At 38.9% G+C, this 27,029-nt stretch overlaps 1 protein-coding gene across 2 annotated transcripts; it reads left to right on the top strand.

Moving 5' to 3' along the window:
- The first annotated feature begins 3,270 nt into the window (after positions 1–3,270).
- On the top strand, positions 3,271–14,653 carry DYNLT3 (dynein, light chain, Tctex-type 3). Of its 2 annotated transcripts, XM_011941992.1 has the most exons (6): positions 3,284–3,428; positions 4,564–4,605; positions 8,977–9,100; positions 9,773–9,850; positions 10,139–10,177; positions 14,058–14,653. In XM_011941992.1, exons 1-6 carry the CDS (start codon positions 3,399–3,401, stop codon positions 14,165–14,167), a joined length of 423 nt encoding a protein of 140 aa, XP_011797382.1. In that variant the 5' UTR covers positions 3,284–3,398; the 3' UTR covers positions 14,168–14,653. The 2 variants fall into 2 exon arrangements, with proteins under 2 accessions (XP_011797388.1, XP_011797382.1); XM_011941998.1 differs by lacking the exon at positions 14,058–14,653 and having other exon boundaries at positions 3,271–3,428; positions 10,139–10,251.
- Positions 14,654–27,029: the final 12,376 nt, after the last annotated feature.

Raw genomic sequence — 27,029 nt, 5'->3', positions numbered from 1 at the left:
CTAATATTTGATTCATCCAAGCCCAGATATCAGACATGTGAATGAACAAGTCTTCAGATGATTCTGGTCCCCACTATTGAATTTCCTCCAGTCTTTGAGTCTCCCCACCTGAGGCCCCAGACATCACAGAGCAGAGGCAAATTATTTCTGCTGTGCCTTGTTCAAATTTCTGATCAAAAGAATCCATGAGCATAATACAGTAAATAAACTGCTAAATTCTGGGGTAATTTATTACACAGGAATGATAACCGGAACAACACTTCTTCATCTCACTTTATATGCATCATGAATGATCACATAACACAAACTTAAGATGTTCTGGTGCAGCCCTTGCAGTATTAAGATTAGGTAACTTAAGGATTTAACCCACCCAGGCATAGAAATAGTTCTTTAGGGAAATAAAACTGATGATGTTCACAAAGACACTACAAATCCTTCTCATGAATAGACTGCTGGAGTTGCTCATAGGATGAAAACTTTGGTAAAAAGAAATTCTTTTCCTTTTCTTTTTTTTTTTTTTGATACGGAGTCTCGCTTTGTCACCCAGGCTGGAGTGCAGTGGCCAGATCTCAGCTCACTGAAAGCTCCACCTCCCGGGTTTATGCCATTCTCCTGCCTCAGCCTCCCGAGAAAAGAGGATGCACTTCCTCTATGATTACAGTCACTTTTCTGCAGTAACCCTGCATGATCCACAACTTAGGAGAACCAATAACAAACACCATATTGTCAAGTAAACAGCCCTGTTTGGTTCTAAGTTCATAAAATAAGAGCCTGAGATTCAGAAGCCCAAGAGTCCAGGTAACACCTATGTGTCCTATAGAAGTTACTTTACCTTTTCACCTTCAGTTTTATTTGTAAAATAAGGGAGTTGGACTAGAAGACTAATGGCTTCCAACTTTCTTTTTTTTTTTTTTTTTTTTTTTGAGACGGAGTCTCACTCTGTCGCCCGGGCTGGAGTGCAGTGGCCAGACCTCAGCTCACTGCAAGCTCCGCCTCCCGGGTTCACGCCATTCTCCTGCCTCAGCCTCCCGAGTAGCTGGGACTACAGGCGCCCGCCACCTCGCCCGGCTAGTTTTTTGTATTTTTTAGTAGAGACGGGGTTTCACCATGTTAGCCAGGATGGTCTTGATCTCCTGACCTCGTGATCCACCCGTCTCGGCCTCCCAAAGTGCTGGGATTACAGGCTTGAGCCACCGCGCCCGGCCCCAACTTTCATTCTGGGGAGCAAAATAGAAAACTGTTGTGGTTGGCTGCATAATGCTCCCCCTCAAAGTTGTCCACATCTGAATTCTGAGCATCTGTGAATATGATACAGAGTGCAAAAGACACATGGCATATGTGATTAAGTTAAGGGTCTTGAGAGGGAAACAGGAGGGCAAGAGTTATACATCTCTCCTTTGTAGAGATGCCTCACATCTCCTTTGAAGCAGAGGCAAGACAGGAGAAAAGATACTGCTGGCTTTGAATTTGGAATAAGGGGTCATGAGCCAAGGAATGCAGGCAGTCTCTAGAAGCTGGAAAAGGCAAAGAAACAGAGTCTGTCCTGGAGCCTCCAGAAGGCATGCAGCTCTATGGGCCCATTTTAGACTTCTGACCTCCAGAACTGAGGCAGGAGAATAGGGTCAGGAGGCAGGGAACTCAAAACTTTTTCACGCTGACTTCCTAGAACTAAATTGAAAGGAAAACCCTGGCTGGGCGCAGTGACTCATGTCTGTAATCTCAGAACTTTGGGAGGCTGAGGCAGGCAGATCACCTGAGGTTGATGAAGTCGGGAGTTTGAGACCAACCTGACCAACATGGAGAAACCCCGTCTCTACTAAAAATACAAAATTAGCTGGGCGTGGTGGTGCATCCCTGTAATCTCAGCTACTCAGAAGGCTGAGGCAGGAGAATTGCTTGAAACTGGGAGGCGGAGGTTGCGGTGGGTGAGCCGAGATTACGTCATTGCACTCCAACCTGGGCAACAAGAGAGAAACTCCGTCCCAAAAAAAATAAAAATAAAAATAAAAGGAAAACCCTAACCTACCATGCCTAAGTAACAAAAGGACCAGAGGCTATTCCCTTTGCAAACCCCCACCTTTTCTTCGGAGCAGATGGGAAATTTAAACTACCTCTGATTGGTTGCCTTTTGCAACCAATTAGACATTTGCAAATTGCTTTTTGCAACCAATCAGACATTTGCATAGGAGTGTAACTTTGTAACTTCAGCCTCTGATTGGTTGCTGTCTGCAACCAATCAAACTGATTATGGGCCAAGTCTTTGAATAGAAGTGCAACTTTGTAATTTCATTTTAGCCTCTGATGGTTGCTTTCTTGCAACCAATCAGATGTTTGCATTAGAGTGTGGCCTTTGTAACTTCACTTCAGCCTCTGATTGTGAGCCACTACTTCATTTACATGGGGTGCACACCAAGTGGCCAATGGGAAACCTCTAGGGGGGGTATTTGAACCAGAGAAGATTCTGGATACCGGCCCTTGAGCGGCTTCTCTGCCCACTCCCACCCTGTGGAGTGTACTTTCGTTTTCAATACATCACTGCTTTTGTTGCTTCATTCTTTCCTTGCTTTGCTTGTGCGTTTTGTCCAATTCTTTGTCCAAAGCTCCAAGAACCTGGACACCCTCCACTGGTAACAGAACTGTAAGAGAACAGGTCTGTGCTGCCTTAAGGCACTACATTTATGGTAATTTGTTACAGTAGCAATAGGAAAGTAATACTGTGGTTAAGAGCTTGGGCTCTGCTATCAGACTACTTGAGCTCAAGTCCCTTTTCTACACCCTGCTGTATGTATGACCTTGGGCAAATTAAATTCTCTATACCTCAGTTTCATCTTGATAAAAGCAGTGATGGAAGAATGAACTCTTCTGACTTATTGTGAGGTTTTGAGGAAGTGTCTAGGATCATCTGGAAATTAGTAATTTATTTTAAAATTACTAATTTAAAATTACTACATTTATTTTAAAATGTAGCCATTGTTCTCTTGTTGAGAAGCATCTACTTTAGGAGCTGTGTATACAGCATCTCATCTGATCCTTACAACCAGTAGTGAAATAGGTATGATGGTAAGTTTCCATATGAGAAAACTGAAGCTGTGGGAGGTGAATTTTTCCAAGTAACACAGCTAGTAAGTGGACAAATCAAAGTGACTGATTTACCCCGAAATTAACTTTTCCAGAAAGGGCAGAGGAAGCAAGGAAGAAGTGCGTGGCCTGAAGTGACGCCTGGTGTTGCCCAGAGCCCGCCCAGCGCTGCCAGGTGACGCCACTGCGACACAAAGGCGGGGAATGCGTAGGGAAAGGCCCTAGGCCATAAACGGGGGTGGGGCCTCCCCGGAGGCCAGTGCGCGGCCGCTGTGCTTCACCGGCGCGTCGCTCCGTCCCCAGGGAGAGCCGGCGCTACCATGGAGGAGTACCATCGCCACTGCGACGAGGTACCGCCCCTTGGCTACCTGGGAGCGCCCCCCACTCCTGCCTTCCTCTGCGCGGGGCTCTTGCCGAGTGGTTTCCCAGCGAGGGCGGCCCCAAGAGTTGGGGTGCGGCGTCCTCCGAGCCCAGGTCCTCTCCGCTGGGCCAGGGATCCGCCCCGCCCGACCCGTTCTCCCCACCCCGAAGTCCTGAGATTCGGGGTGGCAGGGGTGGCCAGGAGCGCGCGGATCAGACGGTGGGGTCGGGGCAGGGTTGAGAGGATGAGGCCTGACTCGGGTGCGAGGAGTGGGCATGGGGTGACGGGCGCCGCTCTCCTACCGGGCGGGCCTCGAAAACGGGTCTTCCCGCTGCTTCCTCTGTCCCTTGGCTTCCTCAGTGCAGGTGCTGCAGCCCCCATGGCTCGGGGTCTCGGGGTCCTGGTGGCACTGCCACTCCCGCTCCCGGTAATGCTTGCCTGGGTGGGCTGGAAGGAGGTGCTTTATGGATTACGAGCCCTTGCTTACTGACTCAGGCTTTCCCAGCCCTCACCAGAACCCCGTGATGTCAGTTGTCATCTTCCTGTTATTGATGGGGACTCCAAAGAAAAGACTTAAGTTGTCAGACCACTGTATAGTACTAAAGTGATATTAATCCTGAGTTATCAAGTATTTTCATAGTCTTTAATTTGGGAAAGGAATTTTTGCCTATAAATTTTTGCCTAGCATAAGTTAAAAACAGAATTGAAAATAGTCTATTAAGCATTCTCTTCTTATGAACCACTTCATTCTCTCACTTAGCTGAAACCATATCTATATTCTTATAAAACATCTTCATAGCCACCTCTTGCTTATTTCCTGTGTGTTACAATACAATGATTCTTAATCTAGGATGTTCATTAGAATCACCAGTATAAAGCATTTTAAAAAAAATATATAGACTTGCAGGCTCTGCCCCAGTCAATCTCCAGGGAGGTAGGTAGGGAAAGCATTCAGTATTTTTAAGTGTTTAGGGGCAAGATTGGCCCCTTCTGTAGACCCAATGCCCTGTATCACTGTGGTCTCCTGTCACTAACACCTGTCTAGGCCAGCCTATGATATTCTGTGTAGCGTCATATTTGCAAGCCTGTGTTGAAAGCAGCTTTACCTTTTGTTTCCCCTTTAGGTCGGCTTCAATGCTGAGGAAGCCCACAATATTGTCAAAGAGGTGAGTCATACATTTTGCTTCTCTTGAAGCTTGCTGCATTGGTGGAGACTTTGAAAAGCTATATTTTGAGTTTCAGTACAAACTTAGAAACCTTACTGTTAAAAGAACAAGATTTTGCTTTATTTTATTTTATGTTATGTTATTTATTTTACTGTTTATTGAGACGGAGTCTTGCTCTATCGCCCATGCTGGAGAACAGTGGCACGATCTCGGCTCACTGCAACCTCCACCTCCCGGGTTCAAGCAATTCTCCTGTCTCAGCCTCCCCAGTAGCTGGGACTACAGGCGCCCGCCAATACACCCGGCCGATTTTTGTATTTTTAGCAGAGACGGGGTTTCATCATGGTGGTCAGGCTGGGTTCAAATTCCTGACCTCAGGTGATCCACCTGCCTTGGCTTCCCAAAGTGCTGGGATTACAGGCGTGAACCACCACACCAGGCCAAGAACAAGATTTTAAATATTTATCCACTAATTCTTTATAGGGGTCCTTCTATGTTTTGTTGTGTGCTATCAGCATCTTGGGGCTTATTCTGAAAGAGATGCCTAAGGATTTTCTTAGTCTAGAAAACTGGTTTAAAATTGATGCCCTGTCTTTTGGATAAAATAACTTTTATTCCAGAAGGCAAACATTATTTTAAATGTTAATCCTATAAAAGTATATGTATGTGTATATATATGTGCACACCTGTCAACTTTTATAATGTAAAGTATATGTATAATATATATGTATATTATGTAAAATAGATAACAAAAGCCCTAGAAATATCGGCCTTTGGGCATGTACACTTTTTTGCCGAATATAATTGGAGAAATGATCACTTAACATCTTTTGAACATTGATATGATAGTAAATCAAAATTTTTAGAAAAATATTTGAAACTCCTTTTAGGCAAATAGAAAAGAAATTGTCTTTGGGAGTTAATTCTGCAGGGGAACTTTCATTATTTTAGAGGTATCACATACAGACTACAGTATGGGAAAGGTATTTTTTAACACCCAGGTCTGGCCTTACACAGTGAGAATTAACTCAAGGTCTGAGAGGACTAGACAGGCACCTGAAAATCCTGCCATATTTTAATACTTCAGAATTATGCATTCTATCTGTGTAGCCTGGGAGTATTTAATTATTAAAAGTAGAAAGCAAAGGTTTTTAATACCTTTACAATGTAAAAGCACAAATGAGGGAAACTGGGAGGGGGAAGAGGGAGTGGAGGTAATGAGAAGGGAGTGATGTTAGTTTTCAAAGTGGAAAGTCAGGAAAGACTGTCCTTGGTTGATGGAACATAGAAGAAAGAATGCTGCGTTATTTGGGATTGCATTTAAATAGTGCCTTCTTCCTTAAGTTCTGAACCAAATGAAAAGAAAAAAGAGCCAATAGAAAGAGAACAAAATACCACCTTTATTACTGATAAAAACTAGTCTGGTGATTGTAGCTTGTTTTGCTAACTCCCATTCAGTTCAGCCCTGGGAAGAGTCATCCAAGAGAAAGTTTGAGTCAGCAGAGAGAAACACTTGTTCAGGCTGGTGCCTTTCATTTGTTTGGGTGGAGAGGGAAGGAGAAACTAAAGCCCAAGTTCAACACATTTGGGAGACTGGCTCTCCCAAATGAGATGTTAGAACAATGGTTATCACCCACCAACCAGGTAGCTCGTTCCACCTCCATGGGGAGGAATAACTGACAGGAAAAGAGGCCAGGAATGTTAAAGAACAATCCTCTGTGTGGAAGAAAACATCTAGAGTGAAAAAGAAACATGTTTCTAACAGTGTAAATAGACTTAAGTTAAAAAATTGTGATTTCACTATATTGAGAGAAGGGGGCGGGTGGTCTGAGGGAACCAAATTCTCGTCTATCATAGTAGGAGTTATATGGATGTTGCCTGTAATTCATAAATCAGGAAATAGTGACATAAACATTATTTGGAGATACGTAAGTAACCCTCAGAAGAAATAAAAACAGTTGTACACTGATGAGTTTCCTCTGGGGAATGGGACTGGGGATGGGAAACGAAAGGGTGGGAAGGAGACTCTTTTCATTCTAAGCTTTTCTGTTCCACTGGATTTTTCAAACCATATGCCTGTTACTTTAATATTATGTCAAATTAAAAGAGTCATGCTTTTTCAACTGGACATGCATACTCGGCAGTGGCTAGGTGGTGCTAGAAGGCACTGGATGCATTTTGGAACATCAGTTTTTCTTGAATATTTGTGAGAGGGAGTTAAGTAATATAAGTAATTTAACTGAAAACATTTTTAAATAAAACCAAACTCTGATGCATTATGTAGTCAAAAGCAAGCTTCTCTTGAATTTTTATATGAAATATGAGACTACAAAGAAACTCAGCTTTGCCACAGGTTACTTGTAGCTAAATGTCTATCTTTCCTCTTCCCATGAACCAACCCTCTTTTGCCATTGAAACATTTCCATTGAGGCATTGGAAATGCCTGAGAATGAGCAACATTTTAAAACAGTTCAGCACTTCCTAGATGATTACATAATTTCAGCAGTTATTTCTGATTTCCTTACTGATCTTATTGTCTTATTAATCTTATTCTCTTTCCTTTGATTTCTTATTCTGAGCCCCTATGCTGATATGTTTTTCCTTCTGAACTCAGAGACACCCATTTATCAGTAATATACATACATTTTCTTTATTGTTAGTGATAGAAATTGCTTCCCAATAAAATCATCAAAGAAAAAATGAGCTACAAATGGAATTAACTTACAACTTAGTCTAAAGTGTATTTAAGATACCCAGCGAGTATATCAAAATCAATATTGCTTCAACAACATTTGTTGACTACCTGCTAAGTGCTAAGTTTAGCGCTGAGAATACAGAGCTGTTTAAGGACCTCATTGTCTCATGGGCCTCCTTGTTAATGTAATTAATTAGGCTAAATGTTAATTAATAGTAATTAGCAGGGCTATTTACAGTGGCACCCACACCCCATGGTGTTTTCTGCTGTTTAGAGCAAAACTTGGAGTGGTCCTACTAAATAACCTGAAAGAAAAATGAGTGCTCTTACTTTATCCTTAAGGAAAGGTGATCTCAAGAGAGGAATAGGTTTGTCCAAAGGTCACCAGCTTAGGAATGGTAAAGCCAGAATTAAAATTCTATTCCCCTGATCCTTAAGCCACTACTCTTCCTACTTTCTCATGTTGTTGAGCTTTCTAGGAGAAAAATTTGAGCCACATTACTTTTGTCAACCCTGCTAAAATATTTAATTTCTCTTTTTATATTTTATCATTGGTGAAGATTTTATACTATCCAACTTAAGATTTTGTATTAATGCCTTTATAAATATTTACTGTGGTCTAATCATAGTAAATAAAGCTGCATGTGTGTGTATGTGTGTATTATTAAGCTAGATTCTAAAAATGAATTAAATGAGTCTAATTATAGTAAATGAAACTGCATGTGTATGCTAGATTCTAAAAATGAATTAAATGAGTGCTTTATTATCCAGTTTTCATCACTCAAATGTAAAATATAACAGCAGCAATATGATAATAGTTAACATTATTTATATGCTAACTCTATGCTAGTCCCTGAGCACTTGCTATTCATTGTCTCATTTCATCCTAACAGCAACCTGATGAGATGATGCTGTTATCCTTTCTATAAGGATTAGGAAAATAGGGATTTGAAGGGGTTAAGTCACTTGCTAAAGGTCACACAGCAGATAGGTGTCAAAGTAGGCCTTAAAACCTAGGATTGTGGTACTAGAGCCAGTGCTTTTAATCAGGTGTCAGAAGTGGATGAAATTAAGCTCTATGGGAAATTATGATATTTGACTTTATCTTTCTAGAACATCTTTATTTACTTTCAGTGGCAGGTATGCTAGTTGTTTCCTAGCTAAACAGTCACATAGTATGAATGAGAATATAATTATTATGCATAAGAATTACATTTTTAAATTAGTCCAATCCTGTTTCTAGCATGTGAGCCCTAGTTCAAATCCCAGCTATTTCAAAGCTACTTGTTAACCAATTGATATCACCTTTTAATTTCTCCACCACAATTTTATTACATAATTTATCATTAGTCTTCCTTGTGTTATAGATATTAGAATTTTTTATTAGCTTCTCTGCTAGATTAGGTTATTTACACAGAAACCGTGACATATTTATCTTTATACGACCCATAGTATCTCATAGAGTGAGATAATGCATGTGGAAACTCTTTCAAAACTCTTAAGCAATTAGAGACAGTGCGTAATCAATATTTACCAAGTGTATATTTTCTAAGATGCCTTATTGAGCTGTAAGTATATTTTATGTTTTCAATAATTTTTTCACTGCAATTTGTGTAAAACTTGTTCTTTTTGAACAATTTTACTGACTAAATTAACTGCCCTCTGTGCCCTTTTAGTGTGTAGATGGGGTTTTAGGTGGTGAAGATTATGATCATAACAACATCAACCAGTGGACCGCAAGCATAGTGGAACAATCCTTAACACATTTGGTTAAGTTGGGAAAAGCTTACAAATATATTGGTAAGTATCAGTATCCTTCCTCACTAGTTCACTTGCCTTTGTCATTGTGATTTTCTTTGAATTTTGAGAAGGTATATAAACAATAGACCTTTAAGTTGGATACTAACAGGGTATAAAGGACTTCTGATTTACTCATTCAAAGATAATCTATAATAATACTTAAAAGATGAAGATCTTTCACTACTCAAAGGCAGTTTGAGCTACTTGTCTTTGGTAGCATCACCCTTTGCATTTCCATCAGTTCTTTCTTTCCACTGAGACCCCCCTCTTAGCTCAACTGTGTTTCTTTCAGTAGTCCCATGCCTCTTTATCTGTGATTCCACACAGCAGCTGTTTATAAAGTGGAATATTTCCTGCATTTCTGTGTCTGAATTCTGCCCATGGTACAAAGCACAGGATTTGGCTGATATTTTTCCAGCAATACAATCACCAGTGGTAATGGCAATGGTGAGAAAACCAACTGAATCCAGTGGGGTCAAAATCATGATGCTAAATAAAGATGAGAGGCTTTTATTTTTTTTTCAATCTGTTTGCTGAATGCTTTGTTTTCTGTTATTTTTTATTCTTATTTTTATTTTTTTAAGGCTTGTAGAGCTCTGAACTCACACACTTTGACCTTGGTTCTCTTTCCCTTTGTCTGTAAGTGTCCTCATTCTGTGACTTTATTTGCAGTGACCTGTGCAGTGGTCCAGAAGAGCGCATATGGCTTTCACACAGCCAGCTCCTGCTTTTGGGATACCACATCTGATGGTAAGAGATCTTAAGCTGATTTACACAAAATCCAACTTTTAGCAAAGTCAAACTGCACTTTTTAATCAAATACTTATTTAATTCTAATTAAATTCTGAAAAGACTATCAACAGTATTGCTTTGTACCTAGTAACAAGTATACCTTCAGACCCATATGAAATGTGAAAACTTAACAGGTTGAAGGAAATAAGATAATAAAACATGAGAAAAATGTATATGTGTATATATATACTCTGATGATTTTTATGTTTTGCTGGTATTTCAAAATCTTTTTTTTGTGTGTTTCAGGAACCTGTACCGTAAGATGGGAGAACCGGACCATGAACTGTATTGTCAATGTTTTTGCCATTGCTATTGTTCTTTAACTGACTAAAAATGTTGGGCTAAAGCCGTTAACTTAAGAATTTGTCAGTGTATCCTTTCCAAAAAGAGTAATAGTTGTTTACTAGTGTGCTAGATGACAAGCGTGCAATATGCTTTAAAGCTATCAACAAAAACTGATATTGTCAGCAAGCAATATCATAGTAATTGGCAGATTAGCTCATATTCTATACAGCATCATTTAAATAGGAAAAATGTAATGCTAGCAAAAAATAAATTTAGAAATATGGCATGACATGAAAATACAATCTTACATTTACACCAGCTTTTCACTAATATTTTGTACCTAAGGTGATGGGGAACTACATTCAGATAATAAAGTTCTCTTTCAGCTAGAGAAGTTAACAGGAATAAATACATGAACAAAAAAGCTGCAAGGATAAATGTGGAGAAAATGATAAGATTTAGCTAACATCGGCCGGGCGCGGTGGCTCAAGTCTGTAATCCCAGCACTTTGGGAGGCCGAGACGGGCGGATCACGAGGTCAGGAGATCGAGACCATCCTGGCTAACACGGTGAAACCCCGTCTCTACTAAAAAAATAAAAAAATTAGCCGGGCGAGGTGGCGGGCGCCTGTAGTCCCAGCTACTTGGGAGGCTGAGGCAGGAGAATGGCGTGAACCTGGGAGGCGAGGCTTGCAGTGAGCTGAGATCCGGCCACTTCAGTCCAGCCTGGGCGACAGAGCGAGACTCCATCTCAAAAAAAAAAAAAAGAATTAGCTAACATCTTTTAGTTTTTTAAAACTTTCTTCCCCTCACTTAGTTGTACTTAATATTTAGTGGAAAGTAATAATTGTTTTTAATTTTCTATCAACGGATAGTATAGTAACAGCTATGATTAACTTGTTTACTTTTTATGAGGTTTAGTAAATCAGTTTTTTTAATATTTCAAAATTTTGGATTTACACTTGAGGGTAAATTAAATCTGGTAAACTGAATTTCCTAGTTAAATAAAATTAGTTGCAGTATATGATGAACAGTATATGACTCAAACAGCTGCCTTACAATTCACTCATTCCATGTGGAACAAACATTTATCAGATGCCTATTACGGGCATATGTCTCTGCTAAGCACTATAGTTGTCAATGTGCTGTGCAAATGCTAAGTTTCTTTAGCAATTGTTCAGTTGGAAGACAAGTATTAATATTTGGGGAAGGAAAAGAAAATAGTGGTTTTACAAGGGAGGAAAAAAGTGAATCTGGTTACACATATAGAAGTAAGCAAAATGAAAAGCACTTACTGTTTTCTGACAGAATTATAGATGTAATTTTAAGAGTTGCTCCTAGCAAGTTAAAAGTGCGTATAAAATATGCAACTCTTAGTTAAAGGCCTTATTATCAGTCTTATCTATACAAGTAGTAAATTTTGTCATTGCTTTAGTTACAACCATCTGTAAATAATTTAAAAGACTTATTATATGGGGTTCAAATTGAGTGGAATAAAGTATAGATTAAAAGTATACAATCATTAGCACGTTATCTCAGGGCTTATGAAATGTAATTAAATTTATTAAGAAAATAGATGAAAATTAGGGTACACAGCTGGCCACCAAATGCGAAGTCAATTTGCTACTTAACCCTGAAAACAAAATCAGTTTTGCATATTACCACTAACACTAATACATATAGAGAGTGGAACCATAACTCATTGAATTTTGGAGAGGAATAAGCTTTGTGTTAATATTGACAATATTAAGGCAATATTCTTGTAGGAATACTATGTGCATGTTTGATATTTTGCCGAATAACAATAATTAATAATTATTCAATGTTTAAGAATAGTAATAACAAAATAAAGGAGTTTAATGCAGTGATCTTTGTTTTTGGCACATCAAAAATTCTCAGTCATTATTCATGTTTCTTTATGCTGCTGGCTTTTGTGCCCTGGAAGATTATAATAGTGACCAAAATATATATGCAGACTTGTTTTTTATTATTGTTGTTTAAGCCTAATTTAAGAAAAAAAAATTCATACCTCGTGAACTTGCTATCTGCTCTGTTTCTAGTTAAAATATAATAAATATTATCTTCCTGTGCTGTACTTTTGCTTCTGGATAATCATTTAATACTTAGAGAAATGGCATTCTGCTTGCTATTAGAAATTCTAAATAGAAGAAATGCCGGGGGGTGGTGGCTCACACCTGTGTAATCACAGCACTTTGGGAGGCAGGTGGATCATTTGAGGTCAGGAGTTTGAGACAAGCTTGGCCAACAGGATGAGACCCCGTCTGTCTTGAAAATACAAAAATTAGCCAGGCATGGTGGCACACATCTCTAATCCCAGCTACTCAGGAGGCTGAGGAAGGAGAATTGCTTGAACCTGGGTGGCGGAGATCGCAGTGAGCCAAGATCACACCACTGTACTCCAACCTGGGCGACAAAACAAGACCCTGTTAAAAAAGAAAGAAAGGGGCTGGGCATGGTGGCTCATGCCTGTAATCCCAGCACTTTGGGAGGCCGAGATGGGCGGATCACAAGGTCGGGAAATCGAGACGATCCTGGCTAACATGGGGGTGAAACCCCGTCTCTACTAAAAAATACAAAAAACTAGCCGGGCGAGGTGGCGGGCGCCTGTAGTCCCAGCTACTCGGGAGGCTGAGGCAGGAGAATGGCGTAAAAAACCCGGGAGGCGGAGCTTGCAGTGAGCTGAGATCCGGCCACTGCAGTCCAGCCTGGGCGACAGAGCGAGACTCCGTCTCAAAAAAAAAAAAAAACAAACAAAAAGAATATTATGCAGAATAAATATCATTAAAATAGCAGCTCAAATCCAGTACATTACAACATAATTAATAGCTTCTATTTTATGCCTTTTACTTTATGATTTTAACACAAAATTTCATTTTCGTAAGTCAGTGTAAAAATATATTCTGTAACTACTAATTTTTAATGATTATTTTTTGCAAGGGATTTTGTGTTATTTGTCAACTTGCAATTGTGTTGTTGTTTTTAATTAAGGACTTTGAGTTTGTAAAATTAGAGTATTCAAAGGATTTTTGTAACATTCTAATTTTGTGTTTTTAAAGTACCCATAAGCTGCCTAAATGATGGCAACCTCTCATTACGATTTCTCTAGTGAAAGTACTTTCTGCTCTTCTTTCCAAGTTGAGTGTTACCTAATTATGAGTCATTGAAAATATTATTACTACCTGCTTTCATCATCACATTCTTTAATCTTAGGATGTCCAGGATTATATTTTCAAAGTTTGAGTAAAAATAGTTCTCTATTTTTGATAACAGTTTTTTTTCTTTTAAGTGGGAGAAAAGTGTGTGACTTTTTGTGGTAGAAGTCATTCTTATAGCAGATACCAAAGCAAAGATTAAGGCTGGGCATGGTGGCTCATGCCTGTAATCCCAGCACTTTGGGAGACTGAGGCAGGTGGATCACCTGAGGGCAGGAGTTTGAGACCAGCCTGGCCTACATGGCAAAACCCTGTCTCTACTAAAAATACAAAAATTACCTTGGCATGGTGGCGCATGCCTGTAGTCCAAGCTACTCGACAGACGGAGGCAAGAGAATCACTTGAAATCAGAGGTGGAGGTTGCAGTGAGACAAGATCGTGCCATTGCACTCCAGTCTGGGCAACAGAGCCAGACTGCATCTCAAAAAAAATAAATTAATTAATTTAAAAAAATAAAAGATTAAGAGGTAAATAAATTTTACCTCATGTGCTAGAATCTACCCAAGGGGCATTTGTTTTATAACCTAGAAGGTGGAGCTACATTTGTGGTTAAAGAGGATTCAATGTCAAGTAATTCTGTAAAGTTAACCTTTGCACATTTATGAAATTTTTTTTATTTTTTTATTTTTTTATTTTTTGTTTTTGTAGGTGGAGTCTCGCTCTGTCGCCCAGGCTGGAGTGCAGTGGTGCGATTTGGGCTCACTGCAAGCTCCGCCTGCCAGGTTCAAGTGATTCTCCTGACTCAGCCTCCCGAGTAGCTGGAACTACAGGCACGTGCCACGACACCTGGCTAATTTTTCTATTTTTAGTAGAGATGGGGTTTTGCCGTGTTGGCCAGGAGGGTCTCGAACTCCTGACCTCAAGTGATCCACCCGCCTCGGCCTCGAAATGCTGGGATTACAAGCATGAGCCACCCTGCCCATCCAAAAAGATCTTAAACATTCATCTCTTACAAGATTTAGATGACTATCATCAATATGCCTTAACATCAGTAGTTTAGGAGACTCTAGCCCACTTTGTCTAGTTGCAAACTGTAATTCTCCCTGTGGTCCCACTGAATATCGTTCCACATCATTCTTGGATATATATGATGTATTGACAATTCAGGTCTAGATAGAAATAGCCCCAATTGCTTCATGAAGAATGTCCTCTCCCCAAATGGCTTCTGAGGATCTCACGGTTAAAGCTAGTATCCTGTAGAGACACTTGCAGGACTGCTAGTATGATATATCTCGTCCCTATGGAAGACAAAATGTGGGCAACCACCCCCATTCTGGGATCCTTAAAAGATGAGAACCATATCAGAAAGTTCCTTCACAGCTACCCCCAACTGGGTCAGGGAATTTGTTGCCTGGGCTTATCTAGTAATAAATATTCAACTTTATGGCAAATGCATACCTTTCAATTTTATTGAATGCTTTATCTTTTTAGATACATTTTTCATGAATGCCATTGTCTTAGTTGGTTTGGGCTTCTATAACAAAATACCATAAACTGGGTGACTTATAAACAATAGGAATTTATTTCTCACAGTTCTGGAGGTTGAGAAGTCCAAGATCAAGACGCTGACAGATTCGGTGTCTAGTGAGAGCCTGCTTCCTGGCTCATAGACGACAGCTTCTAGCTGTGTCCTCACAAGGTGGAAGGAGCAAGGCAGCTCTCTGGGATCTCTTTTGTAAGGGCAGTAATCCCAATCATGAGGGCTCCATACTCACAACTTAATCACCTACCAAAGGTCCCACCTCCCAACTCCGTCACATTGGTATTTAGGCTTCGACATGAATTTGGATGAGACACAAACATTCAGACTGTAGCAACCAGCTTTAACTTGAGATATTTCAATCTAGATTTCTCAGGGCAGAGTTTTATATGAGGAAGTATTATTTAATGAAAATTCTGTCAATTTATTTTTATTTCTTATAAGGCCTTATGGAGAAAATCTCTTTGAAAATGATTAGATTGTGGCATGTACTGACCTTTCTATAACCTCTAATTTTGTAGGCTAGGAATTTGATATGGGTTAAGTTGCATGAATTAACATGGGCTTTTGCAGCTAATGCTCATACAGAATACCACCAAAAATAGTCAGGATTGGTGTAATGGGTTCTTGGTAATTAAACAAAGCAAACTTTTTTTGTAAAGGGCCAGCTAGTAAATATTTGAGGCTTTGAAGGTTTTTGCAACTACTCAAGTATGCCACTGTAGTGTAAAAGCAGCTGTTGACAAGTAAATGGATGGATATGACTGTGTTCCAATAAAACTTTACATATAAAAATAAGTAGCAGGCTGGTTAGAGTTTACCAACCCCTACATTAGAGTAAGTAATATTTTGTGGTCACTTTAAAAATTGTACCTTAATGATTTGAGCCTTTTTTTTTTTTTTTTTTACTGTTATAAACAATCGAACACAAAACACATTTACCTATTATGATTTTATCATCTTGGACTCAGAGGATCCTTATCAGTAAACCAAACTTGTGATCTCTTTGTTATAAGAAAGCAGGGCTATACATCAATTTTTCCAAAACTAGATTATTCCTTTTTGATACACATCACCTAACTTTTCACTAGATTACAGATTATTTTGTATCTTCTTATGTTGAAGTTTATTTTACAACCATATTTTTTGAAGAACATTATTATAAAAATTCAACACTTTGTGAGTGTTTTATTATTTTTTGCTTACTTTATGATTAAGATGGGCATCTAGTTTACCTAGAGAATTTTCCATGCATACTGGACATTGCAATCACGGCCCACTCAATACCTCCTGTTAGCAGAAATTGCGTAGCCCACAGATCAAATAATCCTGCCCTTCAGCTTGGGGAAACAGATGCTCTACTTAGGAGTGACTACATATTGCATTAGGCATGAGCACCTGACCCAGTGATGGATCATCCATAGATGGATTTTAAACCCCTAAGGTGGCAGGTATATTAGCTAAGCCAAGCAAACTAGTTCCCTCTGAATTTTGGATTAGAAAATAAGGAGAGTATTAGTCAACAGGCGGAGAAGAGTGCAGATGAAGAGAGAAGCAGAAACACTTGAGTCTGGTTAAGGATTAGCCCACGTTTTCTTAATGGCAGAGCTGTGGCTACAGATGCCCTCTCGTCTCTCTACCACTCTCCAATCCAGGGAAGACTGTCCAAGCTTCAATACTACTAACACCGGCAGCAGTATTGATAATGGTATCAGCAGCAATTGTGGCAGAGAGCATGATGTACTAGGCAGGAAACAGATTGATGGGAATAATCTACTCCAGTAGATGACAGAATTTCCAGCACGTGGTGATAAAAAAATAGACCAGTAACCTAGACATGAGTGTTCATAACAGCTTTATAAGTAATAGCAATAATCTAGAAGCCACTCAGATATCCTTCAATGGGTGAATGGCTTAACAAACTGTGGTACATACATATAATACTACCAAAAACAAAAACAAAAGCAAAAACACTTGATATGTGCAACAAATAGCATGAATCTCCAGGGAATTATATTAAGTATGAAAGTCAATCTCAGCCAGGTGCAGCGACTCAGGCCTGTAATTCCAGCACTTTGGGAAGCCAAGGCAGGAGGATCACTTGAACCCAGGAGTTTGAGACCAGCCTGCGCAACATAAGGTGACCCCCATCTCTACCAAAAGATAAATTTAAAAAGTGGCCAGTGTGGTGGTGTGAACTTGTGGTTCCAGATACTTCAAAGGCTGAGGCAGGAGGATCACCTGAGACCAGCAGGTCCAGGCTGCAGTGAGCTATGATCATGACATTGCACCCCAGCCTGGGAGATAGAGTAAGAACTTGTTTCAAAAAAAAAAAAAAAGCCAATCTCAGAATAATACATACTGTATGATTTAATCTATATAAAATTTTTTAACCAATAGTTAAAAATGGAGAAAATATTAGTGAATGTCAGAGGACAGAGATGATGAAGGGAGAGGAGCCTCCTCCACCAGGAGGCAGGAGAGAATTTGGTATGGTTATAAAAGGGCAACACAAGGAATCCTTGTGTTGGAGCTGTTTGGTATCTTGGCTGTGGTGGTGGATACACAAACCTAGACGTCATAAAATTGTGTAGAACTAAATATACACACAAATGAGTACAAGTAAAATGGGGAAATCTGAAGAAATCAAATGTTATCAATGCCAATATCCTGGCTGTGACATTGTGCTCCAGTTTTGCAAAATGTTACCACTGGGGGAACTGGGAAACAAATACATAGGATCTCTCCCTATTATTTCTTACAATTGCATAAAGTCTATTTATCAATACAAATCTCAATTAAAAATGAAGGTGAAATAAGATAATTTCATACCAAAAACATTTTACAAGCAGAGCAACTCTTGATCAGTTTTATTATTGTCTTTAAATTCCCTCCAGACAATGCACCCCCTTATTGTTTATACCCAGAGAGGACCATTCTGACTACTCTCCTTGATACAGCACTGGGTAGAGACATAATGAAAGATAAAGTGAGATGCCAGAACAGCCAAGTCATACTGCAGGGTGAAGGGTGTGACAATAGGGAGCAGGTAGGTAATATATATGGTATTAGAAAAATTAGCTGTCATGAATAGAATTAAGCTTTATTTTTTAAGCTTTGATGTCAGTATTAATAATTCATACATTAGAAATTATGTTTTAAATTTGAAATTTGAAATTTAAAAACAAATAGAAACAGGAAAATTTTAGTTTTGCTTTTGTACTATTCTAATCCTTTCATGTGAGTCTAACATTTTTCTTCAGGCCCAAGATGTCAATGTAAAGGTCTTTTATTTCTCTTTTTGATGTGCAGTAAAGAATTTAGTCTAGATTTCTTTAACTGGGAGCATATATAGTTCTATTCAGTTCTTAGTTTTGTACTGAAGAAACAGCTGTTCACAAATGTAGTTACTTCCAAACATGAATAAAAATTTTGCAAAATAGCCCAGGATAACTTCTTCTGAGGCACTTCTAGCATTCTGATTGCTTGATGTCATCATCTTTAATTTTCAACACTGCATTTCATGAATTTTATCTGTTGCTCTTTATTCACTCGATCATTGATGATAGAGTATGATGTATCTAAAATAATTGGAAAGCATATTTTCAAATTCAGTTTTCAACTATCCACCATTTGAGGAACATAGATCAACGTATCACTGTCAATCCTAGAAGGAGTTTCTAGGCCAGATTATTCCTTGAGGTTTTGTTTTGTTCTTTCTAAAACAAAATCCTCCAGCCAGTTTCACCAAACGTTAACATTTTGCCCTATTTATTTTTATTAGTTTCTCTTTCTAAAATATAAGATAAACATTACAGATTGAGATGAAGATCTCTTCATGCATTAATTTTCATTTCTAGCTGCTCTTTTCCAGAGGTGTTCACTGCCATGAATGTGATGATGCTTAGCATTCCTTTGCATGTTATTTTACTGTTACAATTTTGCATGTACCAAGAAAAAATTGTATGTTATTGTTTTGTATGTTGCCACTTCACAAAAAGAGTATGATTTTTATGTATTACTATGCACTGTATCTTATTCTGCAACTTGTTTTTCGTACTGCACATTATAATTTAAAGATTTAGTCATGTTGATACATATACTCTATGTCATTCATTTTAACTGAGGTATAATATTCCAGTGCATCCATTCATCCATTCTCCTGCAGAGGGACATTTATGTTGCTTATTATTATTGACCATGCTGCACTAGTCATTTTTGGACAAGTCTTCTTGTGCACATATACGGATTTCTCTAGAGTACGTAGCTAGATATTGCTAAATCAACATGTATAGCTATCTCATTCTTTATTAAATGCAATGTAATGCCAAGGTGCCCTCTAAAGTTGTTGCATCGTTTTACATTCCCTCTAGAATGTACTATTTCTCCATATATTTACCAAAATGGTATTGCTAGACTTTTTCATTGTTGCCAATTTGATAGGTATCTTGTTATAGTTGCATTTCTCTGATTACTACTGTTACTAGTGAAGTTAAATATTTTTCATGTATCTTGCCATGTGTTTTCTTTTTTTTTTTCTTTGAAGCACATTTAGTAGGTGTCAGATTGTGTTGAACAGGTTGGCAGGAGAGAGTGTTGATTGAACAAGCTTTGATTAATAATGCAGTAATGGCACAGCCATGAATAGGAAGGAACTGCCTGAGCAACACTCCCCAGGTTTGTATGACCACTGTGGTTCTTACTTCAGAGTCTTTAATGTTAGAAGAGAAGCATGTATCCAGAGATATTTTTAAAATTTATTTTATTTTTTATTGTACTTTAAGTTCTGGGATACATGTGCAGAATATGCAGGTTTGTTACGTAGGTATACATTTACCATGTTGGTTTGCTGCACCCATCAACCCGTCATCTACATTAGGTATTTCTCCTAATGCTATCCCTCCTCTAGGCCCCTACCTCCTGACAGGCCCTGGTGTGTGATGTTCCCCTCCCTGTGCCTATATGTTCTCATTGTTCAACTCCCACTTATGAGTGAGAACATGTGGTGTTTGGCCTCAGCCTCCCGAGTAGCTGTGATTACAGGCGCCTGCCACCATGCCTAGCTAATTTTTGTATTTTTAGTAGAGATGGGGTTTCACCATGTTGGCCAGACTGGTCTTGAACTTCTGACCTCACGTGATCCACCTGTCTTGGCCTCCCAAAGTGCTGGGATTACAGGTGAGAGCCACCACACCTGGCCACTGTGATGATGATGATGATGATTATTATTATTATTATTTGAGATGGAGTCTTGCTCTGTTACCCAGGCTGGAGTGCAGTGGCGCGATCTCGGCTCACTGCAACCTCTACCTCCTAGGTTCAAGCAATAATTCTCCTGCCTCAGCCTCCTGAGTAGCTGGGATTACAGGCACGCACCACCACACCGGGCGAATTTTTGTATTTTTAGTAGAGACAGTGTTTCACCATGTTGGCCAGGCTGGTCTCAAATTTCGGACCTCGAGTGATCTGCCCACCTCAGCCTCCCAAAGTGCTGGGATTACAGGTGTGAGTCATCAAGCCCGGCCTGATGGAGGCTTCTAAATGGCCACCTGACTCCACCTCAAAGTAAATATATGCTGTATCTAAAAGGGCTTTCCACCCAAGCAATTTTTTTTACTTTATAAATAACTGTACTTCCTAATAGCATCACCAATGTGCTTTCCAAAGCAAACATTGTTGACATTTCAGTTCTTTTTTTTAGTTTATTATTTTTATTATTAAAACACTTCCATATTTCTATCATAGTTCTTATTATGATTTGTTTCATAATGGTACTTTAAGTTATACTGTGTCAACAGACATCTTTTGCATGTTAAATATGCAGTAATGGAATTCACTTGCCATATAGTTAGAATGCTTTTAATTAACTTATTTGGAAGTCCAGAAATAAAATGTATTTCAGGGTTGACTTAATCCTGTGGCCTAAGGTCTGTTTCTCTGTGATTGCTTCATTTGTGTCCCACTGTTTGTTGACTTTATCCTTAGCCTGACTTTCATCATCGCACAAAAATGGCTAGAGCAGATCCAGGCTTCCCATTAGTATACCATATTGAGTAGAGAAAGAAAGAAAATCTATTTGAATAGTTAAAAATGAGAAAATTTCTTTCCCTTAAACTTCCCCTAAGCATTCCTGTGGTGGATAGTGGCCTGCAATAAATCTCTTCTCCTGGTATTCATGCCCTTGTTTAGTTACTTTCTTCATTGACTCTGAACTTGGACATATGACTTGCTTTGGCCAATGGGACATATGATGAAAAAGCAAAAGTTTATTTACACATTGTATTTTTCTCTTTGTGTTCCTGCATCCTTGTCTCTTGGAATGGTCCTCCTTGGAATCTATTCACCATACTGTAAAGAAGCTCAGGTTAGACTACTGAATGAGGAAAAGTCATGTGAAGATGGACTCCACAGAATAAAAAGCCACCTTTGGAATTTCTACCTCCTGCCAAACTCCTAGCTAAATGTAGCCACATTAGTAACTCTGTTTTGAGGTTGTTTGTAATATAGAAACAGAAAACAATTTCACAGACTTGCACTGGTAAAAATTAGGTCACTGGCTAGAAAGAATACAGGAAGAAACAAACAAAATTAAGCCACATGCCCAATATCGAGCCAATCTGTTAATCTGGAAATTCTATTCATTGACTTTCTTAAATTTGGGCTCCTGAATGATTCACTGTAGCAAGGATAGAGTCACATTTAGACCAAAAAAGCGTTAGTTTTCCCTAAAGCATATCAAAGACATGGGAGAGCATTAAACACTTAAACAAAAATCAGGGTACTTTTAATGAAAGGTAAGGGGAGTATTGGATGCTGGCTAAATAATCAACAATGGAGGCTGGGCGTGGTAGCTCATGCCTGTAATCCCAGCCCTTTGGGAGGCTGAGCTGGAGGATCACTTGGGGCCAGGAGCTCAAGACCAGTCTAGGCAACATAGTGAGACACGTTTTCCACAAAAAATTTTAAAAATTAGCTGGCTGTGGTGGTGTGCACGTGTAGTCCCAGTTACTAGGTAGGCTGAGGCAGTAAGATTTCTTGAGTCAGGAGTATGAAGTTACAGTGAATGCCACTACTGCACTGCAACCTGGGTGACAGAGTGACACACTGTCTCTTAAAACAAAAGAATGTTCACTATCCTTTTACAAGGAAATACTCTCACATTAGCACTGAAATTTATAGCCATCTTGATCTAATTTGTTTTCCCTCTTGTGATAGATATATCAGTGTAAGAAGTGTTTGACTTTCTCCTTACTTTTTGTATTAGTTTCCGATCGCCACTTAAACTTGGTGGTCTAAAACAACACAAATTTATTCACTTACATTTCTGGAAGCCAGAAGTTCAAAATGGTCTTACTGATCTAAAATCAAGGTATAAGCAGAGATGTGTCCTTTCTGGAACTTCTAGGAGAGAATCCTTTTTCTTGCCTTTTCTACTTTCTAAAGGCTACTTAAATTCCTTGGCTAGTGATTCCTTCCAGCACCCTCAAAGCTAGCAGTATAGTGTCTTCAAATCCCCTTCCTTTCTGACCTCTGCTTCCATCATTTCTGACTCTGAGCCTCTTGTTTTCATATTTCCCTTATTAGGAACCTCGTGATTATATTGAGCCCACCCCAGATATTGTCCCTATACTTAATCACACCTGCAAAATCCCTTTTGCCATGAACATATTGACAGGTTCTGAGGATTAGAATGTGGACATCTTTGTGATGGTGGGGGGTGTATTATTCTGTCTACTACAATTTTATTTTCACATGAGGCTCAATGTCAATGGTCTCTCATTCTAGGTATCAGATAATAGGGAATAGTAAGGACTGTGATGAGTTGTATAGCACACAATTTAGAAACAAGGGTTCAGGGTTAATCTTCCAGTTTTTTCAAAAAATCCATAAATATCAATTATGATGCACAATCTCTCAATTTCAACATTTCCATATTTTAGAACATGGTGTTTGGATTTAAGGAGGTCCAATAAATAGTACATCTCTTTCCTAGTTTAGTTCTGAATCAATTGGGAGATGAAGATAAAGATAGCTTCAAATAAAAATATTACCTTTCTGTTCCAGAATGTAACTTATCTCAGGACAGCTAGTCTTTCCAATGTTAAACTCCAGAATTCGAATTATTGCCCAGTTGAAGGCAGAAACATGCTCTTCTGGTGAAATAGCTACAAAGAAAAAGGGAAAAAGGAGCCATTTTACCTCTCAGGGAAGGAGCAAGGAAATAAAGAAATACCAGGGGTTTTATATGAATTGATAAATCTGTACACAGAGAACGACATGAAAGAAAACATCACAAGTTGGGGATTCAGCACTGTTTCTTTAATGCTTACCACCGAGTCATATTTTTTTACACACTGTGTAGCCCAACATTATACAGGCCAAAGAAAACATGTCTGTGGGTCACATGTAGCCCATGGGTCATTAATTTGTCAGAGTTTCATAGCTCCTGCAGATTTAGTCTTCTAGTAGCCCCTATCACTCTACCCCAGCTTCCTCTATTGATTGGGTCACCTGGTCAGACATTGCACTTGTTCCACCAATGGTCAACAGACAGAGGGAAGGAAATGAAGCCAGCTGTCATCTGGACTTGAGGCCCCATCAGAACGTCTGGGTGCAACTGCTATTGTAGCAAGCTTGGTAATGTAAACCAGGGAGTTTACATGGACAAAACTAATGTTCTATGAATCATTAGCGTACTCTTTCTAGAGGGCAATTTGGCAGCATCTGTCAAATTTTTAAGTGCTTATGTTCCATGACCAGAGTATTAGAGATCTATACTACAGAAATAATAACATGAGTGAAAAAAAGAAAAAAGCAAACAAGAATTTTCTTTGTAATAACAAATTTAAAAAATGAAAACAACTTTAAAGTGTCCACCAAAAGGGGAAGGGATAAATAAATTATGGAAAAGTAAAGATGAAATATCACTTTTTACTTTATGTATTATGTGGTTTGAAATAAACAATTATGTAATACTTTTTAATACTTAATTTAAATTGCACAATACATGATATTGTTTTTCACCCAAAGCATTATGGTATAACAAAAGCCTAAAATGCCCCTTGCCCTTCATCTTGTCTTCTCTCTGTCCCCCACCTTCCCATGTACTCCCATGAGGTAAAATCTACTGTCATTTTCATGTATAAGATTCCAGGCTTTTCTGCACATTTACATGTATACATCAATGTATAATTTTTAATTGTAAATAATATATATGATTCTGCAGATTGCTCCTTTTATGGAACAGTATGCCTTGGGGATTTTTTTTTTCATGTCAGTATATACAGACTCATCTTGTTAAGTTTAGCTGCCATATTGTATCTATGGTATGGATAGGACACAGTTTATTCATTTTCCTATTGATGAACATTTAGGTAGTTTCTACCGTTCTACTCTTTTTATTTTATTTTATTTTATTTTTTATTATACTTTAAGTTCTAGGGTACATGTGCATAACGTGCAGGTTTGTTACATATGTATACTTGTGCCATGTTGGTGTGCTGCACCCATCAACTCGTCAGCACCCATCAATTCATCATTTATTTTTTATTTTTATTTTTTTATAGCAGCAGAATTCTCTTTTTTTTTCTTTTTTTTTATTATACTTTAAGTTCTAGGGTACATGTGCATAACGTGCAGGTTTGTTACATATGTATACTTGTGCCATGTTGGTGTGCTGCACCCATCAACTCGTCAGCACCCATCAATTCATCATTTATATCAGGTATAACTCCCCAATGCAATCCCTCCCCCCTCCCCATGATAGGCCCCAGTGTGTGATGTTCCCCTTCCCGAGTCCAAGTGAACTCATTGTTCAGTTCCCACCTATGAGTGAGAACATGCGGTGTTTGGTTTTCTCTTCTTGTGATAGTTTGCTAAGAATGATGGTTTCCAGCTGCATCCATGTCCCTACAAAGGATGCAAACTCATCCTTTTTTATGGCTGCATAGTATTCCATGGTGTATATGTGCCACATTTTCTTAATCCAGTCTGTCACTGATGGACATTTGGGTTGATTCCAAGTCTTTGCTATTGTGAATAGTGCCACAATAAACATACGTGTGCATGTGTCTTTGTAGTAGAATAATTTATAATCCTTTGGGTATATACCCAGTAGTGGGATGGCTGGGTCATATGGTACATCTAGTTCTAGATCCTTGAGGAATCTCCATACTGTTTTCCATAATGGTTGAACTAGTTTACAATCCCACCAACAGTGTAAAAGTGTTCCTATTTCTCCACATCCTCTCCAACACCTGTTGTTTCCTGATTTTTTAATGATTGCCATTCTAACTGGTGTGAGATGGTATCTCATTGTGGTTTTGATTTGCATTTCTCTGATGGCGAGTGATGCTGAGCATTTTTTCATGTGTCTGTTGGCTGTATGAATGTCTTCTTTTGAGAAATGTCTGTTCATATCCTTTCCCCACTTTTTGATGGGGTTGTTTGTTTTTTTCTTGTATATTTGTTTGAGTTCTTTGTAGATTCTGGATATTAGCCCTTTGTCAGATGAGTAGATTGCAAAAATTTTCTCCCATTCTGTAGGTCGCCTGTTCACTCTGATGGTAGTTTCTTTTGCTGTGCAGAAGCTCTTTAGTTTAATGAGATCCCATTTGTCAATTTTGGCTTTTGCTGCCGTTGCTTTTGGTGTTTTAGACATGAAGTCCTTGCCCATGCCTATGTCCTGAATGGTACTACCTAGATTTTCTTCTAGGGTTTTTATGGTATTAGGTCTAACATTTAAGTCTCTAATCCATCTTGAATTAATCTTCGTATAAGGAGTAAGGAAAGGATCCAGTTTCAGCTTTCTACTTATTCTACCGTTCTACTCTTACAAGACAATGCTGCTATGAATATCTTTGTACAAACTTCCTTGGGTCCGTGTATCCACTTTACAAGTAGGATTACTGGGTTATGGGATGTATACCTTTTAAATCTTAATGAATAGTATCTCTTCTGTAATTTAAAAATAATACTTTGTTTTAAGAAGAGAGAAAACAATATCCTTAAAAATAGCAAGTGGCTCTCTCATGTACAGATGTACAATGTATACACATATATAGCTAAAGAGATCCTGTGCCAGCCCTTAAAATTATCGTTGTAAAATAGAATTCATTGTGAATCACAGCTTATCCCCCAAAAAAGCACAACAGTCATACACACTGGGCCTACTGTTTTTGGTATGCTTGGGATATAATACCAGCCGTGCTCTTTACATATACTTACGAGTAGTGTGTGTGTGTGTTTCTGTGCATGTGAGCGCGCGCGTGCGTGTGTGTGTGTGTGTGTGTGTGTGCTGGCACACGTGCGCTGCATAGAACTTGCAACAGGGTTTCTTCTAGATGTCTCTTCTGAACCACAGCAATTTCTGTGGAAGTAGGAAGAAAATTGATGAATGTAAGAGATATCATGGAGTTGGAATCCCCTGGAAATCATGACTGGTAGGTCTAGGCAGCCAGGCAGAGAGCAAAACTAAGGATGTCATAAAGTTTAGTTTCTTGTTTGCTGAGCCGAATGAGGTTTGCTGAACTATCCAAAACCACCGAGAGCACTGTTCACTGGGGTCAGCTTCGTCGACGCTCATAGCTTTGTCTCTCTGCTGCTAACAGCAGCATTTGGTAAGGCGTAAGAAGGCCTGCATTCTAGTCCTGGCTCTACCTCCAATTCGCTATGTGATCTTGAAGTAATCATTTCACTGCACGTAATTCATCTATAAAATGAATAGGACCTTTTTCACCTTTAATATCATGGACTAAAAATTCCAAACCAAGGGTTGAACAGACATCTGGATATCTGTTACACATACCTAAATCTGTACAAGCTTGCATCTAACAGATATACAATGCTAAATTAATTCTTTTCATTTGTCCAGGATCTATTCTGGTATTTTTTCTTCAACAATACTTGTTATAGGGCTTTGCAGAACTAAAATGGGGCAAATAGAAGTGAATCCAAAGAGGATGTAGATGTTTCCAACAAGTGAAAGCCTGAAGTGGGAAAGTTTGGGATGCCCAAACTCATAGACTGGAAGGAGGTAGAATGAGAAAGAATCATCATAAAGTTGTAGAATCCCAGACTTTAAGCTTGCCTATACAAACCTTCCAGCTTCAACAGACATCAGTTCTACAAACACACCTTGC

The sequence above is a fragment of the Colobus angolensis genome, unplaced genomic scaffold (assembly GCF_000951035.1).
Source record: "Colobus angolensis palliatus isolate OR3802 unplaced genomic scaffold, Cang.pa_1.0 Scaffold103, whole genome shotgun sequence".
NCBI classification, from domain to species: Eukaryota; Metazoa; Chordata; class Mammalia; order Primates; family Cercopithecidae; genus Colobus; species Colobus angolensis.
The sequence above is the reverse complement of the archived record's forward strand: the minus strand, read 5'-3'. Positions and strand labels throughout refer to the sequence as shown.

Bases quoted from the DNA above. Each gene is read 5' to 3' on its own strand.
- DYNLT3 (XM_011941992.1), top strand. From the start codon at position 3,399: ATGGAGGAGTACCATCGCCACTGCGACGAG. The intron at 3,429-4,563 runs GTACCGCCCCTT...TTTCCCCTTTAG, and splicing joins ACCATCGCCACTGCGACGAG to GTCGGCTTCAATGCTGAGGA. The intron at 10,178-14,057 runs GTATTGTCAATG...TTGTTTTTGTAG, and splicing joins GGAGAACCGGACCATGAACT to GTGGAGTCTCGCTCTGTCGC.